The sequence below is a fragment of the Bactrocera neohumeralis genome, unplaced genomic scaffold, assembly GCF_024586455.1.
Source record: "Bactrocera neohumeralis isolate Rockhampton unplaced genomic scaffold, APGP_CSIRO_Bneo_wtdbg2-racon-allhic-juicebox.fasta_v2 cluster11, whole genome shotgun sequence".
Taxonomy (NCBI): Eukaryota; Metazoa; Arthropoda; class Insecta; order Diptera; family Tephritidae; genus Bactrocera; species Bactrocera neohumeralis.
Window position 1 is genome coordinate 2832288 of NW_026089624.1, and position 24471 is coordinate 2856758.

Consider the following 24471-nt stretch of genomic DNA (forward strand, 5'->3'; position numbering starts at 1 on the left):
TTGCTTGGAGATGGTAAAATTTTTTGGTCTTCAATCACGTGACACAGAAATTCTACTCACTTTTTTTTTATAAATTGACATTTCTCACAATTAGTTACAAGTCCAAAATCTTTACATTTATTCAACACTTCTTCTAAATTACGCACAGGATCATTTTCATTCATAGCTGGTACAATTATGTCATCTATGTAAGGGAGTGTTATTCCCCTACGCATCAAATCGCGCAAAATTACATTCACATGTCTTTGGAAAACAACAACTTTGGGAGAGTTCGAAAGCCAAAATGAACTTTCAAAAACTGTTACTGCCCGCCATGTATTACCAATTACCCAGCTAGATGTAGACACAGAGACATGGAAAAAAACATTTTTAAGTCAATTGTGTTACAACATTTTGACATTAAGTATTCCGTCCATCTAGCCCTCTATCAAGCGTAATGGAAATTTATCTCTTGCAATGACCTTGTTTAACTGTCTATAATCTGCACACAATCTTGGACTACCGTCTCTTTTGTTACTAAAACCACAGGATTATTATAATTAGAGCTTGAACTTACAATTATGCTGCCTTTGAGCCACTGATCTACTTGATCGTCAACGTGGATAAACGATATTAGAGTTTTATCACGTAAAACAATATTCATTTACACATTTGTTGATTTGCACTTATTCGGTTTATATTCGCACACCATACTGCGCACTTTTTATTTCGCTTTCACATTATTTGTTTCATCAATATCAAATTTATCTACTACTGAGTCCACTTTCAGTATTAACACCACCAACAACGTCAGCCTGGAAATCCAACGCAGGATTGCTCTTGCCAACAGGTGCTACTTCGGACTGAGTAGGCAATTGAAAAGTAAAGTCCTCTCTCGACGAACAAAAGCTAGACTCTATAAGTCGCTCATAATTCCCGTCCTGCTATATGGTGCAGAGGCTTGGGCGATGACAGCAACCGATGAGTCGACGTTGCGAGTTTTCGAGAGAAAAATTCTGCGAAAGATTTTTGGTCCTTTGCGCATTGGCCACAGCGAATATCGCATTCGATGGAACGATGAGCTGTACGAGATAGGAATTGGAAGGACCAAGTGGAGAAGGACCTGGCTTCGCTTGGAATATCCAATTGGCGCCACGTAGCGAAAAGAAGAAACGACTGGCGCGCTGTTGTTAACTCGGCTATAATCGCGTAAGCGGTGTCTACGCCAATTAAGAAGAAGAAGAGTCCACTTTCATTATAGCAAAGACGTCTTCAAATTTGTCACAAAGAATTTTCCAAATAGAAGTTCACCTCGATTTATTTGTATGTATATCTGCTTGTAAGCAGAAATCTTCGCCGATGGGGCAAAATCTTATGAAAAAGTGGGCGTGGCCCCATCCACTAAACCATTTAAGCTACAACAACCAAGTTTGCTGAGTACAAATCTTATATGAACTTCTACCGATAGTAAGAAAACGAATGAAATCGGAAGATAACCCCGATCACTCCCCTTATAATGGTTCTGTTAAAAACTACTAAGAGCGAGATAAATCAATGACTAAATACGCCAGAGACATTAAATTTTACAACCGAGATAGTATGAGAGAGCTTTAGGGGAGTTGGTGTGACAATTGGACGATAGGCGTCGCACCGCCCACTTTTTGGTAAAATTCCATATCTCCGGTCCCGACCAACCGATTTCGACAAAATTTAGAATGTGAAATTCTTAATTTCTTATGTCATATTGTGAAAATGGAATGGAAATGGAAAATCGAACAACAATCACGCCTACTTCCTTCATAGCAAAATTTTAAATTCTACTTGATTCGTTCAGTTTCCATTACACACCAAGAAGCAATTAATATAACGGAATAAAACTCTTCACGAATAATGTTCTTAGTGTGTGCCACCTTATGACCAAAAATTGTTTATACCCAACAAAAACTGTTCAAGCCCTTAGGTACCGAATATACGGACCCCGGTATGTACTATAGTTGACTTTTGATCGAAAATGTCTGTGTGATATATATAACTGGAATTAAGGATCTTTTCATGGTATGTCTGTATGTCAAAAATCTGTTGGATCGGAATAATCCTTTGCCCCCATATACTTAATATAAAAATTTTCGAACTTCCGCGTGACTTTGTACAGCATACTTGTATATCGGCCAATATGTGAATTACATTTACATTTACATTGAAAATAAGAGAGCGTGTTTTACTCGTAACAGTGTATATTTCTGCTTAAAATGAACATAATTAGGCAAAAACATGGCCTAGCCCCTACATAACTAATATCAGGATTTTCGAACATCCGGCTGACTTTACTTGGTTTTACAGCTCAAAGTATTTCCCTGGCTTTGATACTTGCAAGTTGCAAGAGTATAAAATGTTCGGTGCGCCCATCGCCCTTCCTTACTTGTTAATTTTTCTTTATATATCGGGTGATTTTTTAAGAGCTTGATAACTTTTTTTAAAAAAACGCATAAAATTTGCAAAATCTCATCGGTTCTTTATTTGAAACGTTAGATTGGTTCATGACATTTACTTTTTGAAGATAATTTCATTTAAATGTTGACCGCGGCTGCGTCTTAGGTGGTCCATTCGGAAAGTCCAATTTTGGGCAACTTTTTCGAGCATTTCGGCCGGAATAGCCCGAATTTCTTCGGAAATGTTGTCTTCCAAAGCTGGAATAGTTGCTGGCTTATTTCTGTAGACTTTAGACTTGACGTAGCCCCACAAAAAATAGTCTAAAGGCGTTAAATCGCATGATCTTGGTGGCCAACTTACGGGTCCATTTCTTGAGATGAATTGTTCTCCGAAGTTTTCCCTCAAAATGGCCATAGAATCGCGAGCTGTGTGGCATGTAGCGCCATCTTGTTGAAACCACATGAGTCAACATTTAAATGAAATTATCTTCAAAAAGTAAATGTCATGAACCAATCTAACGTTTCAAATAAAGAACCGATGAGATTTTGCAAATTTTATGCGTTTTTTTAAAAAAAAAGTTATCAAGCTCTTAAAAAATCACCCGATACATATAATATAGTATATTAGTATATAAGTAATATATAATATTTCAGTTATTTTAACTTGCCTATGACTTAACATAATAAAACAAATTATGAATTCTTCTGCAACATTTTTATACTCTTACAACTTGTAGCTACAGAGTTTAATAGTTTTGTTCACCCAACAGTTGGACGTATCACCTAAAACTAAGCGAGACAAATGTAGGGTTATATATATGTATGTATAAATGATCAGGATGATGAGAAGAGTTGAAATCCTCGTCTGTCCGTCCGTTCAAGCTGTAATAAAAATTAATATATCTTGATGAAAATTAATACACGCACAAAACAAATTACGAGTTCGAAGATCAGTCCGGTCTACCACTTCCTGGTGTTATGTTCTCACTATCATTAAGCAGGCTGAAGAAGTGTTCCTTCCATAATTTTACTATGCTCTGAGCATCAGTCACTCGATCACCTCTGGGCGCACGTATTGCGTACCCACGTCTAAAACACTGGAGACACTTCTGTCTCAAACTGGTTGGTGGCTTTTCGATCCGGAGACCGCCAAATAGCCTGATGACCTTTTCTATGCTGGAATCTAGTACTAAATATAACCATATTTCGGGCCCCAGCGAATTCAGTCAGCCTCAACCCATTTGGAGATGTCTCCTCGTGGGGGCTGAATTAACCGTCTGTTGTGCCAAAGGCACAGTCGCCCAGCATGATTTTGACATCGTGGCGAGAGTAGCTCTCATAGGCTCTAAGCGGCCATATAATGCGTTTGCCATGGTCGTCATCAAAAGGGGGTCTATCTTCCGAGGCTATTGTTTCCTTTTAATTGTGGGCGCTTTGTACGTGGCTGGACCCAAACCCAGAGCACAACCTTGGGGAGGGATGGTTTGCCTTTTAGCTCACCTTCAAACGGACGTTCTCTAGCTACCCAGAGGATTCTTGGTATTTTTGAGCCATATGTAAAAGAATCGTTTCTGACCACTCCCTAGTGAATGGCACCCAGAGAACTTTCCTCACTTATGTGAACTTGTACACATGACTCCATCTTTCCCAGATATGTATTTTTCCCTAAATAAGCGCGATGCTACTCCCACAGTCAAAATTTGACACCGTATCCAATAAAACTTTTTTATATCGTCTTGGATGTAAAAATGACAGTCTCTGAAGCATTAAGTTATGGATTTATCACGCTTTTCGTACCATTATATTGAGAGAAGGCGCTGTTAAAATCCGATTTCATTCATTTCCACACTATCGATATGGACAAACGAATATATTTGTGTCTGAAATAGGTAGAATAGAGAGAAAACTTGACCTAACCCCATATAACTAATACCAGGATTTTCCAACATCCAGCTGACTTTACTCTGTAAATATTGGTAATGGTATGTAAGTTACCTTAATGAAACCCAAAGAGCATTTTATTAATATCTGGCATGTTTATAGTATATAAAATATATAAAACGGGTCGTTACTACCCCCAACTGCAATATTTTATAATGCTATTTTGCCAGCTCTTGTTGCCTTGCAGTTGTCTTGCAGTTGCAATTGTTCGGCTACACGAACTTAACCCTTCCGTACTTGTTTTTGTTTAAATACGTATGTGTATGGATTATACTGATTGTTGTCAATGAACAAATCAAGTTTTTGTGGGCACACTATTTATAGATTAGAATATTGATACTGGCAACCATGCTTTAAGTCCAAAATCCAATTATGCAAACCTTCACGCTACGGAGGGTAGAAGTGGTGGTGATTTTTCATTTGCACTGAAGCAGTAACAGTGCTTAAATGAGAACATCAACTTCATTGTTACCACGAAAGGTCGTCGCGTCGGTGACTAAGTGAAGCGTAAACGAAACCTTATGAAGTGATATAACTAAGTACCGAAAAAATATATACAACTGCAATTAGGAACAATGTATCGTGTAGGAAATCACCTTTAAAATCTTTAAAAAGATGATATCGTTGCGGGGGTAGGAACACCCTAACAGTTTTAGGATAAAAGAAAACTTTAAACGCAATATGCGTTAAAGCTATGCGATATGCTATGCTTATAGTCCACTTTATACATAAAAAATCGATAAAAAAGTCCGAGGGGGCCACATCTGGCTGTAGGGCGGGTGCTGGTGTAATGCTAGGTAGCTGTTCACAAAAAAGGCAGTGTGAGCCGGGGCGTTGTCGTGGTGCAACTTCCATTCGGCTGCAATGTCTTGTCGGACCCGATTGACCCTTTGTTTGAGCCTCTTGAGGAGTTCCAAGTAAAACTTGGCGCTGACGGTTTGTCCAGAAGGTACAAATTTATGGTGGACGATGCCTTTGATGTCAAAAAAGACAATGACTATCGTTTTCACTTTGGATTTGCTCATTCATCAGAGACCTCTTCCCGACCCTTCAAAAAGCCTGGTGCCACCGAAACACATCACTTCTTGCTAAAGCAGCATCTGGGCAAGCCTGCTTGATCATACCAAACGTCTCTGTCGCAGAATTACCGAGTTTTACACAGAATTTAATCGCGTACCTCTGTTCTAACGAACACTGCATTTTCGGCTTGCGCATTGGTTATGCTATAATCTAATTGTGACAATGTGCGAAATTGGTCCACGAATCGCCCCAATTTCCATATACCATATATAATGCTTTTCGTTATTTTAGCATACTTTGTGTCGAATACGTCGGTGAATGTTTAACTTATCTGCATAAAACTGCTTGGAGACACTTTATCGAATGTACTAGACTCATGTCAAAAGCGAATTTGAAAAATGGGAAAGTATAAAATGCGTTTGGTTATAGATTTCCATTTACATATAATTCTGTAAATTGGTTCCAGAAAAACCGTGTAAAATGACATTGATTGTATGCAAAAATTGATGATTCGCTCATTATCTTTAATACCTCTTAAAATTTTGTGAAGAACAGGTAAGGAAGAGATAAAATCGGTTGTAACCGAACATTTTATACTATTGCAACTTGTTAGGATCAAATACTTTCAGGAGTTACCTAAGCTTCACATTAAACAAGTATGGAAGGACTAAGAACGGGTGTAACCGAATATTTTATAATCTTGCGACTTGCTAGGAACAAAGCCGCAGCAATACTAATTCCACTTATGTGTTGGCAAAATTTTGTATTAAACTAGCACTTTGGCCAATATACCATATGTGATATGAAGTCAACTGGAAGTTCACAAATTATGTACTACAGGACCCCGTTCATGTGTTGATGTGGCTAAGGTATACATTAATTAGAAACTTTTCAATACGGTGTAAGAATCTACAAGGTTAAAATTTTAATATTTGATTGAATTGATAACATTTGAAATATTGAAAGATGGTAGTTCATTCTTAATTTTTGTACAAAAAACTCACCTTTTAGGCCACTCACACTTTTGTTAAAAGAAAAAATGCACTGAATTCCAAAGAATCGTTATAAAACTTGTATTTCCTTAAAAATTCACTTAAAGGTTATTATTATAAAATGATGAGAAAATTACTAAACAGTAGCTTTAAACCCGTTAAATATATATTATATATATATTAGGGTGTGTCATTCTGAGGCAACCTTTTTTCAACTGAAAAACATCATCTTATGTATTTCATCATCAATGAGTGCGGTCGACATCTAAGTGTGCTCCTCAATTGCGACAATTTGCAAATAAACCAATCTGAGGTAATTCGTTGGTGTGTGCGCCGTGGGAAGCATTGATGTTGTCAACACGTTTCACATCGATTTCCTTGGATTAATGGTAGCAATTGGCAAAACTCAGTTAAATCAAATCACATTTTTAATCGAAGTTTGTTTTTTTTAAACAATAACAAATCATATAAACACTTAAATAATTAATTTTCGCGGGTGAAAAAAAGTGCACATCGGCTGTTTCTTTTACACGTTATTTCTACGTATATTAAATCAGCTGTTCTGTTCTAACAATTTCCAATTGCAATCAGCGCTGCCATACTGGCCAAAAAAAAAGCTTCTTCAAAACTGCATTATCGACCAAACGACAGGTTCCTAATACCCAGTAGGGAAATCATTAGGAAATAAAAATGGCTGAACTTCTTCATGAGGTAACGCCGAGAAACAGTCTCAGCTCATTTAGAGTAAATAAAATAAGAGAATTAGAAAAAACTAACTCTCTTATAAACGAGAGGCTTAGAACTTTGGAAGCGATGTGCTCAGTTACATAAAGATAACATAGAATTAAAACGAGAAAACGAAGAACTGAAAACTAGTAAAACCAAGCATGTGAGTGTTGAAGCAAAACCTTCTAGTATGAATGTAGATAAAATATACGAAACCGATGAAGATGAGCTAGCTAAAGAAACTGAGTGGATACTCAAAAAGAAGCGCTCTTCAAAAAAACGCAAAGCTGATACATCTCCAACAATTGTCAGCCCTTCGAAAAATAAAAATAAAGAGCAGGCGGCCAACAATGATACTAAAACCCACCGCCCACCTCCTATTGTAATAAACGACGTAAAGGATTTTAATAAATTACGTTCTAATATTATAGATCTAATAAATAACAACTTTTTAATAAAGCTTTTGAGCAACGGAACCTACAAACTTAATGTCTTCGATTCAAACAATTATCGCACAATAACAAAATACTTATCTAATGAAAATATACCTTGGTTTAGCTACGAGAGTAAACACAATAGGCCAATAAAGGTAATGATAAAAAATCTACACCATTCATGCGATACACAATCCATTTTAAATGATCTAAAAACTCAAGGTTTTAAGGTCATAAATGCAATTAATAAGCATAAATGGAAGACTAAAGAACCTCTAGATATGTTTTTAGTAGTGTTTGATGCTACCGAAGACATTAAGGAAATTCACCAGATCAAAACCATTCTTAGTACCGTTGTCAAAGTTGAGCCTATTAAAGCATCTAAATTAATTCCACAGTGCAAAAATTGTCAAGCTTTTGGACATACAAAAAACTTCTGTGGTAAGCCATCGAGGTGTGTGAAATGTGGAGGCAAACATCCTACTACTGAATGCAGAAAAGCTGAAAAAGATCCTGCTAAATGTTGCAACTGCGGCGATTCTCATCCTGCAAGCTACCGTGGTTGTGTCGTCGCAAAAGAACTGCAAAAACTTAGAGATAAAAAGAATGGTAATTCAGTTGAGGAGAATGCCAATGCTCCGACGAACAAACCCGTTGTGAACACAGGAGAAGTAAAAGCTCTTCATTCCGTTTCTAAAGCTTCATTTGCGCAAATAGCTAAACAAGGCCATACAAATACAATTCAAAAAAGTAGTCCGTTATCCCAAATCTTGGATAAACTATTTAAGTCCTTTAATCAGCGGCTCGACGCTCTTGAGTACCATCTACAATTTATTGATGAACAGTAACTCTTTGAGAATAATGCTATGGAACGCTAATGGTCTTTCCAAAGGTAAAAATGAATTAGAAGTTATTCTACACGACAGAAATATTGATATATGTCTATTATCTGAAACGCATTTTACGAACCAATCATTTCTAAAATTTAAAAATTATGAATTATATCACACACCACACCCGGCAAACTCAGCACGAGGAGGGAGCGCTATAATTATCAAAAGCCATATTGAACACTGCGAGGAAGATCCGATTAAGTCGGAAGAAATTCAAGCTACGACAATTTCAGTTAAATTGCACAATCACCCATTGTATCTTATTGCTCTGTATAGTCTACCTCGACATAACATAAAAATAGAAACGTATGTGGATTTATTAAAAAAATATGACGGAAGGTACATCATTGGTGGCGACTTTAACGCAAAACACACTCATTGGGGATCTCGTTTAACTACAACCAAAGGTCGAGAACTTCTCAAAGCTATACAAGCAGTTGAATGTAATTTTGTTTCTACAGGAAGACCCACTTATTGGCCTACAGATAGTCAGAAATTGCCAGACCTTCTGGACTTTTTTATAACCAATAAAATACCGAAACTCAATTTATGTATAAAAGATTGCTCAGACCTAAGCTCTGACCATTCTCCAGTGCTACTAACTCTGTATGAAAAGCCAATTATTTCGGCCGGCAAGCCAACTTTATGTAATAAACACACTAATTGGTATAAATTTAAAAATATATTGAATAAAGTCGACACAAAGCTTAAGCACATATCGACTGGTATTGAATTGGACTGTGAGGTTGAAGATTTCACAAAAATTATTCAAAACGCTGCGTGGAAGAGTACACCAAATACCCGCGTGAATCTAAGTGGTACCAAATACCCAAAACACATCTTAGAAAGTATCCATAAAAAGCGCAAGCTTCGACGGAGATGGCAGCAAACTAGGTCCTCTGCTCTCAAAACTGAGCTTAATATATGTACAGCGAAACTAAGAGCACAAATTAAAGAGTTTAAAAATTTTTCCTTCACTTATCTGGCTAAACTCACAGCTGATAAATCCACCGACTATTCACTCTGGAAAGCTGCAAGAAATATTAATAAACAAATAAAACATGTAGCACCATTAAAACTAAACGAAACTTCATGGGCCAAAACGAATGAACAGAAAGCTGCCGTATTTGCAAATCATTTGAGAAACACATTTACGCCTAACGATGGGTATGAAATAAAATGTGAAAATAGTTGGATGGATCCACACATAAGCATTTCTCCTGTTACTATTAAAGAAATTAAAAATCTTATCGGGAACACAAGACTCAAAAAAACACCTGGGTACGATTTAATAACTGGAGAAATATTACGCAATTTACCAAAGAATTGTATAAAAAAACTTGTAAACATTATAAACAGTGCTTTATGCCTAAGATACGTGCCATCGCTTTGGAAAGTATCTGAAGTAATAATGATACCCAAACCGGGTAAGCCAGTACACGCTGTTACATCATATAGACCAATTTCGCTGCTGCCAGCCTTATCAAAAATCTTTGAGAATGTACTCATAAATAGGCTCAAACCAATAATCGCTCATAAAAACCTAATACCAACATATCAATTTGGCTTCCGTGACCATCATTCAACAATTGACCAGGTACACCGAATCGTTAATTTCGTAGAAAATACAATCGATAAAAAGAACGTTTGTACGGCGGCCTTTTTGGACGTGTCTCAAGCTTTTGACAAAGTTTGGCATACGGGTCTACTGCTCAAATTAAAATACATGCTACCCAAACAATTTTGTGAAATAATTGCTTCGTACTTAAAAGATAGATACTTCCGCATTAAACAAGAGGATGCATATTCAAACTTGCAACTGATAGAAGCCGGTGTTCCCCAGGGAAGCGTGTTGGGGCCAATGCTTTATTTGCTTTTTAACAGTGACCTCCCATCTGATTCTAGTTATATGACAGCGACATTTGCGGATGACACAGCTTTGTTAGCAGCTGGAGAGTCAACTTCAGTATCTAGTCGACGAGTGCAGACAGCAGTCAACGCAATCTCAGTATATACAGTAATAAACCTTTTCTTTGTTTACATACATATACTCACCTCTAGAAAATCTTAGGGTGTTGTGTTACACTTTTTTTGCTACTTTCATGGTAATCAGGGTGTTGTGTTAGCATTTAAACTACATATAAATTTTAAATTTTGATGACCGAGACTTTAAAAGATATTAAATAATGCAAGTTTTTACGTTATTTAAGTGATTATATTGAATTACTTTGATCTGTTCAATTTTATTGGGATATTAGTTGTTGTTTAATGTTAAATCAGTTGTTTTTTTTTTTGTGGAATTTTTAAACACGCTTCAAGTATTTCCAAATTTTTTCATGCAGTAGGATACAATCCTGGGTGGTAATTTGTCGTTTGACATATACAAATTGACAACTCGTTAGCCGTTATAGGAAAACATCAATTGGAAATTGAGTTTGAAATGAAAGATATGTCGAAGTTTTTAATAAGAATACATATTAGTGTTAATAATAAAGTTTATATTAAAAATTGTAGAGCCTTTTTATTGCTACGAAAATTCACAACCCGACGTTTTAAAATACTTTTTATAAGAATTAGAACATATTTTTCTTTAAGAATTTTTAATAGGCAGGCAGCCAGCCCTCATTTTCGGCACATCAAATTTTTGAGCATTTCACACATAGGTAACTACCTCCCCCTTCTAAAAGCTAGCTTCTGTATTTTAATATATTTAATAGAATTGTAGGATTTTGGATGCATCTATTGTGAGAGCTTAGAAATCTTTATTAATTATTAAATTATTTTGTGCAATATTTTTATTAAATTTTATGTAAATTATTAATTATTTTTAATTTAAGTTGAAAAGGTGAAAATAGGCCTACCGGAGAACCGAACACTTAAAAAAAGTCTGTAACGCGCTTTATTGCAAACCTCTGGGGTGGTGTGGAAAATGCAAAACTTAAATATTCAAAAATAAATTATCAAAAATAGTATACGGATGAGAATTAGAACGATGTATTAAAAATTCAGCTTCAAATGCCTAAATATCTTCTTTTCAAATTAAAATTATTGGTAATAATATTTCAAAAATTTACGAATACAAACCGTTTTATGTTTTCTGTCTGTCAATTGAAAACAAATACATTCAGAAGAAAACTCACCACCGAGAAATCTAAGAACAGGGCTGCTTTTTATTAATAAGAACTCACTACATAAAGAATATCTGACTATCAGTAAATGATATTTTTATGGGCGAAACATGACACACTATGGCGTTTAAATCAAATATTAGTAAATATATGTCATTAATAAATAATTTCCTTTTATATTAAGCAACAATATTTATAGTTTTTGTTATTTAATAGAATAAATTTGCTAAGTATTTACTGCCTCAATATATACAGCACTGCGTTGCTACCTCTGAAAATCCAAGATGGCCGCTATTCACCCCTCAGAAAGCTACCACGAAAAGGTTATCTACTGTATATACTGTGAACGCAATTACTAAGTGGGCATCTAAATGGCGCATCAAATTAAACGACACCAAATCAATTCATGTCGACTTTACCTTGAAAAAGCCGGCATATTGTCCAATTTATATAAATAACATCCCTATACCACACCATAACAGTGCTAAGTACCTAGGTATCACCTTAGATGCTAAGCTACGCTGGAAAGAGCATGTAAAAAAAAAAAGGAGCGAGCTTGATATGAAATTTGGCAAACTTTACCACCTAGTTGGCAGGAAACCCAAGCTATCAATACAAAACAAACTGTTTATATATAATCAAATCCTAAAGCCAGTTTGGGCCTACGGAGCCCAACTATGGGGTTGCTCAAGTCAAAGCTGTATTGCCAGCATTCAGCGCTTTCAAAGTAAGGTACTAAGGACTTTAGTTAATGCTCCTTGGTACATTAGATCTGCTGACCTGCACCGTGATCTAGGCGTGAATTCAGTGGTAAATGAAATCTCGAACTGAGGCTTAGACAGCACTTTAAAGAGGAAGCCTCCAGACTCATCGAAACAGCTGGGCGAGAAATCCGGTTGAATCGCAAGAAGCCTTCCGACCTAGTAAGACAACAGTAGCAGCAAATGTATTTCTTAACATTTAGCTTTTAAGTATCTCTTCTAATTATCTAGACCAGAATTGTTGTTAGTATTTTAGTTTTATATACTGGGTACAATGTAAAATAATAATAATAATAATATTATTATTTAATAAAAAAATAAAAAAAAACTGAAAAACAGGCTAAAACCTTTCGAAAATGTGAAAAAAAGTCACTCAAAAGATTAGCTCTTAATATTAATATTAAGAGGTGACTATTTCAAATTTTCTGTTTTCCATATAAATTACATGGAAAAAAAATCATTTTTTTTGTGATGGTTATTCTGCGGAGGTTATTATATGTATGTGCACGCGATGACTGCCGCAGAATAACCACCACAAAAACAATGATTTTTTTCCATGTAATTTATATGGAAAACAGAAAATTTGAAATAGGCACCTCTTAATATTAATATTAAGAGCTCATCTTTTGTGTGACTTTTTTCACATTTTCGAAAGTTTTTAGCCTGTTTTTCAGTTGAAAAAAAAGGTTGCCTCAGAATGACACACCCTAATATATATATACAATGTTGAAAGTTATTATAAAACGACTTTCATATAAATTGAAAAACTTTAAATAAATATATAAAGGCGGGTAGCGAAATGGAACCGGGATGCCGCTATGCTGCGAAAAGCGGAGATGTTGATCGATCGACGTCGTAACGAACAAAGATGCGCGAGATCCTTTTTCTTTCCCTTTTTTTCTAATTAGATTGTAGAATGTTATCGCGTTTGGGTGCATGTGCGTGTATGTGTGCTAATGTGTGGTGTTCTCTCGCGTGATGAGGTGAATGGTAGATTCGATGTGGTGAATTGATGCAAATGTGATACGACGTTGCTACTCATTTAGCCATCCCGGCCCCCCTAGGCGAGTATTTAGCCTAGAAGCCGCTGTAGCTGCTGTAGCGTAGCTACAACGCTGCTGAGACCTGTTGACCGGCGGGATTGCGGCCTAAGCTGATGGCGTCGTGTTGATGTTGCCCGGTTTTGGCGCCAGGGACGGGATTCTGCTAGAGAGGGTCCGCGCCGGCGGTATGCCGTCACAGGAGTCCTTTGAGAACGCCTGACGTTACCACTGGTGCGAGGAGCCGGTGGGCGCCTGGAGTCGCTTCTGGTAATGCGGTGCAGCAGCGTATGATGACCCCGCACACAAATTTGGCAACGATTATGTGATGGGCACTCCTGAGTTGCGTGGGAAGTTGCCAGACAATTCAGGCAATACCCGTGCGCCTGTGCCACCTGCTGGCGTTGCATCGGCGGTATGCCTTTGAAGATACCGCGGTGCGATAGCCGATGCGGGCGGCGGCATAGTGGACAACGAATTCGTTGCAGATCCGTTGGCAATGCTGGCGAGCTTTGACGCGGAGCCGTTGTCGCGGTGGAGACTGTCGTTGTTCGAGGCGCTGCCGGTGCAGTGTTGGTCCGGGGTGCTGCTATTGGGGCAGCTTCTGAGCGAGGGGCGGAAACTGCCCAACGCATGGTTGGCGTTGACGATGATGCCATATCTACGTCCATATTACTCTGTGAGAGAAATGATGATATTTGTAATATATTGTGAAATTTACAATAATTTTTTTTATCAGACATTTATGTTACGTCTTTTATGTCATTTATATTATTCGAGGTTTCGATTTGGTAAGCGGTTTATATGTTTTAACGATTTATTGATTTATTAACATTGCGGTTTCGGTTTTACGTTTCTTTATCTTCGGCGGTTGGTAGAAAGCATAATTTGACGAGCGGTCTGGTTAGCGTTCCGGTTTGAGTGCGGAGATCAACTACTCGAACATGACCGTCGGAGCCGTATGAAGTTGTTTTATGCGGCCGAGTCGCCATTCCGTAGTAGGGAGACAATCATCTTGTATAAGGACGCAGTCTCCAAGCTTTGGTGCCTTTTCTTCAGTTTTCCACCAGTATTTCTTGTGAAGGTCCGTTATGTAGTCTTCCTTCCATCGGCGGCTGAAATCATGATGGAGAATTTTAATTCGTTCCCATCTGTTTAATAAGGATAGCGACTCCACGCCTGGCTCAGGTATGGCCAGATTGGGTGCTCCTTTGAGAAAATGTCCTAGGGTTAAAGCTGTGAAGTCGGAGGGATCTTGCGAGAGTGGTGAGATAGGTCTGGAGTTTAGTACGGCTTCGATACGAGTGAGTAATGTAGTAAACTCCTCATAATTGGATTTATGGTTACCAGCCGTTTTCTTTAAATGGGACTTAAAGCTCTTTACTGCTGATTCCCAGAGTCCGCCCATGTGAGGAGAACATGGGGGTATCAATTGCCAATCGATCCCTTTGGGTGCATATTTTTTGACAATTTCGGGGAATACTTCTTTCATGAATTGTAAAGACTTCTTTTCCGTGGCTCTATGAGCTCCGACAAAGTTTTTTCCAATGTCGCTCATAATTTTTAAAGGAAATCCGCGTCGTCCGACAAAGCGGGCAAATGCTGCAAGAAAAGCCGCAGTAGTCAGATCCGAACATAGCTCGAGGTGTACTGCCTTTGTTGTAAAACATACAAACACGGCCACATGCCCTTTTCTAAATGAGGAAGACCTTAGCATCGAGGCCTTTATCTGGAAAGGTCCAGCAAAATCAACCCCAGTGATGGTAAAGGGTAAAGCATTGTTGCAGCGTTCAGGTGGTAGGGCTGCCATGAATTGCGTACGCATCTTGTGCTTGTACATAGTACACTGTTTACACATGAAAATGGTTCTTTTAATTTGTGGCTTTAGTCGCGGTATATAGAACTCTTGTCAGCCCATTTGTTGCATTAAGCGATGCTCACCATGCAGTGTAAGCTGGTGGAGATATATTAGAAATAAGTCGGTAAAACGGGATTTCTCTGGGATAATGATGGGATGTCGTTCATTGTAACTAAGGCTGGAGTTGGCTAGTCTTCCATTTGCACGTAGTAATCCCTTAGCGTCCAGGAATGGGTTTAACACAAGAAGTGAGATTCCCTTTTCGAGAGGTCGCGACTGACCTTGGCATGTTGCAAATCGGAATATGTTAGTTGTATGTAAGGATCGTTTGATATTCGTTTCACCTCTTGTTTAAGTTTATGGATGAATTTGTGCATATAAGCGACTACCCTTAGTGCTCGAGGAAATGATGAAAATCTGTGGAGAATATCAACCTCTTCTGGAGTGATATGAAAATTTTCTATTTCACGAATTTCCGGAGGTATGATATTCCGAGCAGGAGATTTTGGCCAGAATTCTTGTGATTCTGTTAGCCATGTAGGACCGTTCCACCAGAGTGTAGTGCTGGTGAGGTGAAGTAGTTTGCAACCTCTTGTCCCAAGATCCGCTGGGTTATCTGCACTTGCAACATGTTGCCATTTTGCTGAGCCAACTAAGTCTAAGATTTGTGATATGCGATTCGATACATAGTCCTCCAAGTATAGGGTGGTTTTTCCAACCATGCTAGAACTATTTCAGAGTCTGATCAGAGATACATTTTGTGATCGTTTAATTTTAGATGGGTTTGAACTATCGAAATTAATTCTGCTAACAGAAGAGCACCATTTAGTTCAAGCCGTGGCAAGCTTAGTGTCTTCAAAGGTGAAACTTTGGCTTTGGCTGCCAAAAGATGTGAAGTTATTTTACTATCATACTGAGTGCGTATGTAGACTGTTGCGCAATAAGCCTTTTCAGAGGCATCACAGAAACCGTGTAATTCTGCGTTAATGTTAGGGGCGAAATTTACCCATCGAGGGATTCGAATTTCTGATATAGTATGTAGGTTGTTAGCAAATTTAACCCATTTTGTTAAACGTACAGGTTTTACCTGTTCATCCCATTCAGTGCCATCTTTCCACAATTCAATGACAATTTTAGCTTGAATCATTATTGGCGAAAGCTATTCTGCGGGGTCGAAAAGTTTTGCCACCGAGAAAAGGATTTGTCGTTTTGTAATGACGCACATTGCAGATATTGGCTCAATTGTATATGAGAATTGATCTGTTATCGCATTCCATTGAATCCCTAGTGTTTTTGTTGCACTGACCTTTTCGAATTTAAGGAAGTCAGTATCTAATAAGTCTTCCTTTTTTATATCTTTGATTATTTAGGGGAAAACCTGCTAAATTTAGTGCTTTGATCACTTGAGATAATAATTCGCACGCTATTGGTATACTGTGGCTATCTGATAAAATGTCATCCACATATGTTTGAGTTTGCAACACAGAAGTTGCTAAAGGTAAATTTGTTTCACAAGTTTTTGCAACTTCATGTAATGTCCTAATGGCTAAATAGGGTGCGCAGTTGATGCCAAAGGTAACTGTTTTAAGTTTGTAGTCGCTAATTGGACTATTAATTGAATTGCGGAAGACTATGCGTTGGAAATCTTGGTCATCTTCATGCACCAGAATTTGCCTATACATTTTCTCAACATCCCCGTTAAAAACGTATTTAAACATGCGCCAATTTAGTATTAGCAACATGAGATCAGGTTGTAATGTTGGCACTGTGTATAATAATAGGTTGTCAAAAAAGTCTTGCGGTAATTTCGCTAGTTGGCGCTGAAAGCGCGTAGTTCTAAGTAGTTTTATTCGTCCCATCGGGTCATGCTATACCTTTTTGGAAAGCTCATTTCACACGCTAACACGTGTTTGATTGATTGTCGTTTCTTTTAAGTCGTTCGTGAGTTATAGCGTCGCAAACATGAAACAAAATAAAGAGAAAATACGGTATATTTTACAGTACTACTACGATAAAGGCAAAAATGCATCTCAAGCTGCCAATAAAATTTGTGCAGTTTATGGACCCGATACAGTTTCCATTTCCACCACACAACGATGGTTTCAACGTTTTCGTTCTGGTGTAGAGGTGGTCGAAGATGCGCCACGCTGAATTGGTCGAAAGAGACCGGCATAGTAGCAGCCAAGAGCTGGGCATGAGTCACCAAAATTCATTTCAATTTCGATAAAAAAAAAAATTCAATAAAAATACCGCAAGACTTTTTTGACAACCCAATACATCATTGAGTGATTTGCCTGAGCTCGTACACTTTGAGGCATTGAACACCACTCGTACTTTCGTTGTGATTTTATCTGGTCTTATTACCCCATGATGTGGAAGGTGAAAAGATAAATATCTACCTTTGGATATTTTTTCATATGGTACAGTTTCTTCCATATGATTGAGGTCAAGATATTCCTCCATCACATTATCATATGCTGATTTTAGCTCATTTTTCTTCGTCAGGCTTTTTTCCATGCTTAGGAATTGCTGGACTGCTGAGATTCTAGAGTGGCCTAGAGCTATAGTTTCTGGAAAGGTGGCTTTAAATGGCAGTCGCACAACATAACGACCATGTTCGTTTCTTGTTGTTGTGGACTGGTAATAGGCTTCGCATGCCTGGTCTTCTTCTGAAAGTTTGGTAATCTGGAGTACTTCTTCCACTTCCCAGAATTTTCGAAGTTCATTATTTAAGTATTCGTTTGTAATATCTTCCACTTGTGTTGTGAAAGAATTTATTTTTTCCGTTTCCACCCAAAGATTGTATTTTGGGCTAACAATTTATTGGAGATTTTCTCTATACCTTCAAGAATTATTTGAGGTATTAAGTCACTGCCTAATAATATGTCGATTTGTGATGGGGTATGACAGTTGGGATCTGCTAATTTGAGATGTGAGCATTTTTTCCAGTGTATTTTATTTACTTCATAGCTTGGAAGCAAATTTGTAAGTTTTGGTAGAACGATGGCTTGTGCATCTATTCGTATATTTATCCGCATTTGGAGAAACTATGGTGATTGGGGATATTTTATTAGAATTTTGAATAATTATTCCGCCCATTCCCGAAATTTGAAAATTGGAATGTCTTATTGGCAATTTTAGCCGATTTTGAGCCTTTGATTTATATATTATTCCTTTATAAAGGATCTTTGAGATCCCTGATCTATTAATGCTGTTAGTTTGAAAAAATCAGCTTTATGTTCAATGGTGATGACCGCAGTTGATAAAAGAATTTTGCTTTCATTTTCTGAATGAAGCGCTTGAATTTTTGCTGCTTTAGAGAGACATGCTTGTTCTTCCCTTTTTTCGGGATTTGAGGTTTCGGGATTACTTGATGTAGTTGTAGCGACTAATCCCGTGGTTTTTTGAAATGGATTTTTCTTCACATTTTGAAAATTGGTAACATGAAGCAATGAGTGATGTCTTCGTTGACAGTATACACAATCGAATTTGTTTTCACAGTCTTTTGTCATATGAGAATTCGACAGACAGTTTATGCCAAGTTTGTGTTGACGGACCAGATTGTTTCTATCTGAAACGGATAATTTTTTGAATCTCTAGCAAGATCTTAATTTATGACCTCCCTTACAGAGTTCACACAATGATTGGCATTGACTACTTTGATTTGACACGAATGTGTGACTTTTATTAACGTGTCTATTATATTGTATCTTATTACTGGCTTGGGGTTTGAACAAGTTTTTACTTGACTCATTTTGATGACTTTTTGGCTTTATAGTTTTTTTGTCTATTCTCTCAGCTATCTCATATTGAGCAGTAAGGAATGTTTTCATCTGTTGCCAGGTGGGCATTATTTTTCTTTCCACTAGTGATTGTTCCCATCGTAGTAACGCAGGCATCAGGCAGTGTTTCTGCGCAAATGGTTACTATAATAGGGTCCCACGATTCTGTGGAGATATTTTGTGCTTTTAACACTGATAAGCAATTGGTCACTGTGGAGTGTAAGTTTTTAAATCCCTGGCTAGTTTCTTGTTGTATTTTTGGCAAATGCAATAAAGTTTTTATTGGGTTTTCTATCATAACCCTTTCATTTTCGTACCTTTCGACAAGTGCTTCCCAAGCCAGTTTAAAATTTTCGTCATTTAAAGCGAATTGTTTGACGATACTGCCTGCTTCCCTTTTTGTTTTATACCTGAGATGGTATAGCTTTTGTGCTTGTGAAAGTTTAGGATGGTTTATATAAACGGCAGTGAACATGTCCCGGAAGGACGGCCACTGGTCATAACATCCATTGAAAACTTCAGTATCACAAGCTGGTACTTTTAGATACATGCCTTTATCTAGGTCTTCCATTTGTGTTGTAACTACTCTGGGAGGGGGAGTAGTGACTCTACTCGGCCTTATTAAACTTATTTGTTCAGTTATCATTCCCTTTGTTAACTCGTACTGATCACGGCAGTTATCACACTTGGCAGTTGCCGAAGCTTTTGTGTTTTCTGGGAGTTCCGCGTCGTCAGTATCTAGTACTGTATCGTACGCTGCCAGAAGGCGTGCCCATAGATTGTTAACACTTTCTAATTTTATATTTAAAACTGATGTCAGTAATAGGGGAGGCTTGAAACCGTGTGCAATATCTTATAAAGCTATCACTTTCAGTGATAAATTTCGATATTATATGATCTTTTGATCTATTTTGCTTTGTACCGTGCTTAGAGCGTGTAGCTTCTGCAGGTGTGCTTTGTTTATCGTCGTCAGCCATTTTTGGAATTGTAAGAAATCGACCTGATTTAGATTCTTTTGAATCTGTGCTCATTTAGAATAAATAAAAATTTAGAATATAAATTTGATGAGATAAGTATATCCGATAAATACCGAAAACCGAAACTCTTTTAAGTAAATAAGAGCTGATATTCTCGTAAATTTACTAAAATACGCGTTAATCGTTTTTGTTAACCGCACTATTATATTTAGTTGCGATTTTATATTTATTTTTATATATTTTCTATTACGGATTTATCCGTATGTCCTTGTGTATAAGTTCTCGTAAAGGCGGTATACGAAGTCATTAACCTTTGTACATACATATACGTGCACGCTATGTGCGTATTGATGTGCATATGATATGCTAAATTGGTTGGTATTTAATCCCGCTTATTTTTGTAATACAAAGAACAAGGAGGTATTGTTAAATAATATTGGCCTATACGGGCTTAGAGTATGTACTATATAAGTATGTACATATATTTATCGTTAATAAAATTTTATTATATATTTATTTTTTTTGTTAAAATTCCGCTTATTGTTTATAATTAAGCTATTATCGCAGCTTCTAATAATTTAAGATTTATTATTGTTTTTATGTTTTGGATAAACCCCCTCAATCACGGCATGTAGCGTAGGCAAAAAGAATACCGAATATATGTATACAGTATGTATAAAGTATAAAGGCAAAATGCATCTCAAGCCGCCAATAAAATTTGTGCAGTTTATGGACCCGATACATTTTCCATTTCCACCGCACAACGGTGGTTTCAACGTTTTCGTTCTGGTGTAGAGGTGGGCGAAGATGCGCCACGCTCCGGAAGGCCTGTCGTCGAAAATTGCGATAAAATCGCTGAATTGGTCGAAAGAGACCGGCATAGTAGCAGCCGTAGCATCGGTCAAGAGCTGGGCATTAGTCATCAAAAATTCATTTCAATTTCAACAAAAAAAAAAAAATCAATAAAAATACCGCAAGACTTTTTTGACAACCCATTATTTGTACTTATATTTGCGCGATCAGAATATAGCGAGAAAAGAAAATGAACAATGTCCAGGTCATTAGCCTCTGCACTTGCGGATTAGCAAGTATATGCTTCAATATATTAATATTAATTTGAATGTTTGTTTGTATGTGTTTGTAAGTACAAATGTATGTTTGTTGCATTTATGTATTTGATACGTATGAGTTGGGTAAGTGCATATGTAAATATGTATGTTTGTATTTATTCTCACTTGTATATCGGAAATTTTGCTTTTTATGCCTTTTGCTTACCTATTTTATGCAATCCTGCTTACTGTTTGAAGAAACAGAAGGGGTATTGCTGGAAAGATTTGCAAGTAAATACTTAAATATAATTGGTTGGTTTTCTGTTGTAGTGGGTGTGTTTGTATACACAAGGGTAAGCTTAGAAGGCAGTAAATGATTTCCTTTTTTTGTTTTTATAAAAATATATGGATGATATATTTTTTCAACTGTTTTTCGTTCCCGTTTAGGAATCGATTAAACGGATTATATAGGTTTTATTTTTGATAAAACCGTATGATATCATATATATTTACATATGTTAATAAAAAATGGAAACGACTTACTTTGTCTCGCCTCAAGGGAGTTTTGGGAGAAAAAGGTACATATATTTTGAGATAATTTTGGGATATTATCTTCTGGTTGCGTTTCAGTTTCCTCTTGTGTTTAGTGTTGTTCTATTCCTATGTCCACCTGTGTTTAATGTTCCTTTCCTAATTTCCTCCTTTGTTTAGTGTCCTCTTGCTCCCGTTTCCTCCTTTGTTGAGTATGTACATGCATATGTATGTTGTAATTTTCTTCTAATTATATCGCGCCCGATTCATATTATAATTTTTGTTATTTTTATTGTTAGACCGCGCCCGATTTATGTTTTACACCTTGTTTAATATTATTATTCAATACTAGTCACAACACTGGATAACTTTAATACATTTTGTAAACTTAGTATATTATTTTTTTTTCTAAAATTTTGTTTCTGTATTTTATAGTTTAGTATTTTCACAGAAGTTATTTATAATCTATTTATATTATATTTGCTATGTTTTATATGTGGTGGCCTAGTAGATTTTTTTTTTAATATATGTACGTATATAATTTGTATGCTTTTGCACAGCACTTTTATTTTTTCATACCTTTATCTTTTTTACATATATACACTTTTTGAGGCACAGTTTATTGTATAAATGTGTATAAGTCACTATATTTCCTTTTTTGGTCACTGCACTTGCTACTTTGTTTTTTTTTTTATTTATTTGGTTTTGTCACTTATTATTTTCGGTTTTTATTACCGCACTTTCTCACAGGTTATAATTATTATTAAACTTTTTTTTTCGAAATCTTAATTTTTTTTTATTTAGCCTTTCTTTATGGCTCGAAGGACCATGTACAACAAACTCAACTTTTAGGCCACTCACACTTTTGTTAAAAGGAAAAATGCACTGAATTCCAAAGAATCGTTATAAAACTTGTATTTCCTTAAAGATTCACTTAAAGGTTATTATTATAAAATGATGAGAAAATTACTAAACAGTAGCTTTAAACCCGTTAAATATATATATTATATATATATATATACAATGTTTAAAGTTATTATAAAATGACTTTTATATAAATTGAAAAACTTTAAATATATATATAAAGGCGGGTAGCGAAAGGGAACCGGGATGCTGCGATGCTGCGAAAAACGGAGATGTTGATCGATCGACGTCGTAACGAACAAAGGTGCGCGAGATCCTTTCTCTTTTCCTTTTGTTCTAATTAGAATGTAGAATGTCATCGCGTTTGGGTGCATGTGCGTGTATGTGTGTTAATGTTAAAGTGAATGGTAGATTCGGTGTGGTGAATTGATGCAATTGTGATGCGACGTCGCTACTCATTTAGTCAACTTTTATACTCTTGCAACATTTTGCTATAGAGTACAATAGTTTAGTTGCCCTAGCAGTTTTATGTATCACCGGGTGTCTGTCTGTCTATCCGTCCGTCCGTGTAAGCTGTGTGAAAGTTGGTAGATATTTTTTTTGGCAAAAAAAAACGAACCCGTAAGTGGGAGTAATCGGACCACTGCCACGCCCACAAAACGCCTTTAAAGGAAAGCCTATAAAGTGACATAACTAAGCACTTAAATAAGATATAGAGCTGAAATTTGGCACAGAGGATTGCAATAGCAACAATTGCAACCAAATTCGGTACACAACATTCTAGCATTCTTATTACACAGACGAAATCGGTCTGCAACCACGCCCACTTCTCATATAATACAATTTTTAACTTCATTTGATTCTTTCACCTTCCGGTATACAAATCAAGAAGAAATTTATATGACGGTATAAAACTTCGCACGAATAATCCGATAATGTTTCAAATCCAACAAAACCTGTTCGATGCCTAATGAACTCGATTTTTTTTTTGCATGGTCACCACGGACACGCTTGCAGAAGTCCAGATGCTGAACCCAATTTTCGACGGTTCTCAAGCATAAATCGGCCGCTACTGTTGCAATTTCACGTTCGATATTCTTATGAAGTTCATCAATCGTCGCTGGCTTGTTGGCATATACCCTAGACTTGACGTAGCCCCTCAGGAAATAGTCTAACGGCGTCAAATCACATGACCGAGTCGGCCAATTGACTGAGCCATCGACGTGACAGAGATGCCCAACGCTTGAGAACGACGTGTGAGAGACTGATTTGGGTCTTCCTCAATTGATGCGCTAGCGGCAGCATTATTCTCGACATTACTGTGCCTGTGGATTCAAATTTTTCCACTAGACGCTCAATTGTTGATCTGACAGGACGATTATGACGACCATAAATTGGACGTGGCGCTCTTTAAGTTGAGATCACTGACTTCGAATTTCGGTAGTAAATTTTAATAATTTCGATTCGTTGTTGGACAGTATTTCATTCCATGATGAAATGTCAAGCCTTTGTGAAGAGAAAAGTCAAAAGAACGGGAAAAAATACAGCCTCGTTTGCTGTCCTAATTGGTGAACTTTTGTACCTTTTGTGTATTTACATATATGCAATACAATTGAACTGCCATAACTTGAACTCATGCATTGCCCATAGAAGACATACTCATTTTCATCGATAACTCAAAGTTTCTCTAACTCTAAGTTTTTTTTTGTGTTATCGTGATTCAAGTTAGGGCAGGTCATATGATATATAATTCTTCGATTTCGATTCTCTGGTTGTCGGTTTGCACATTAAAGTATTTCCCTGGCTTGATTTTGGAAAGTTGCAAGAGTATAATGTTCGGTTGCACCCCAATTGATCCCTTCCTTACTTGTTATTGTCATATTTAGCATTTTTATTTTGAATGGTTTTACTTCCATAATTCCTTTGCTATTTTTCCGAATTGATTCATACACTTTAAGTTTTTCTTGAAATTACTTCAGACATAATGCACAATACAACACTCTTGTATTTATGTTTAAATCTTTTATATAAAAATGAAACGCCTTTTTTGTATGTTCGCGCAATACG

At 36.8% G+C, this 24471-nt stretch overlaps 2 protein-coding genes across 12 annotated transcripts in view; both read right to left on the reverse strand.

Annotated features, from left to right (window-relative positions):
• The window catches only part of LOC126765675 (uncharacterized), a 784771-nt gene that overhangs the window by 417582 nt on the left and 342718 nt on the right, over positions 1 to 24471 (reverse strand). The window lies entirely within an intron of this gene.
• On the reverse strand, positions 12875 to 14584 carry LOC126765738 (uncharacterized). Its single transcript, XM_050483476.1, has one exon. The coding sequence runs from the start codon at positions 14084 to 14086 to the stop codon at positions 13376 to 13378; it is 711 nt and encodes a 236-aa protein (XP_050339433.1). The 5' UTR covers positions 14087 to 14584; the 3' UTR covers positions 12875 to 13375.

Bases quoted from the DNA above. Each gene is read 5' to 3' on its own strand.
- LOC126765738 (XM_050483476.1), bottom strand. From the start codon at position 14,086: ATGTCTGATAAAAAAAATTATTGTAAATTTCACAATATATTACAAATA.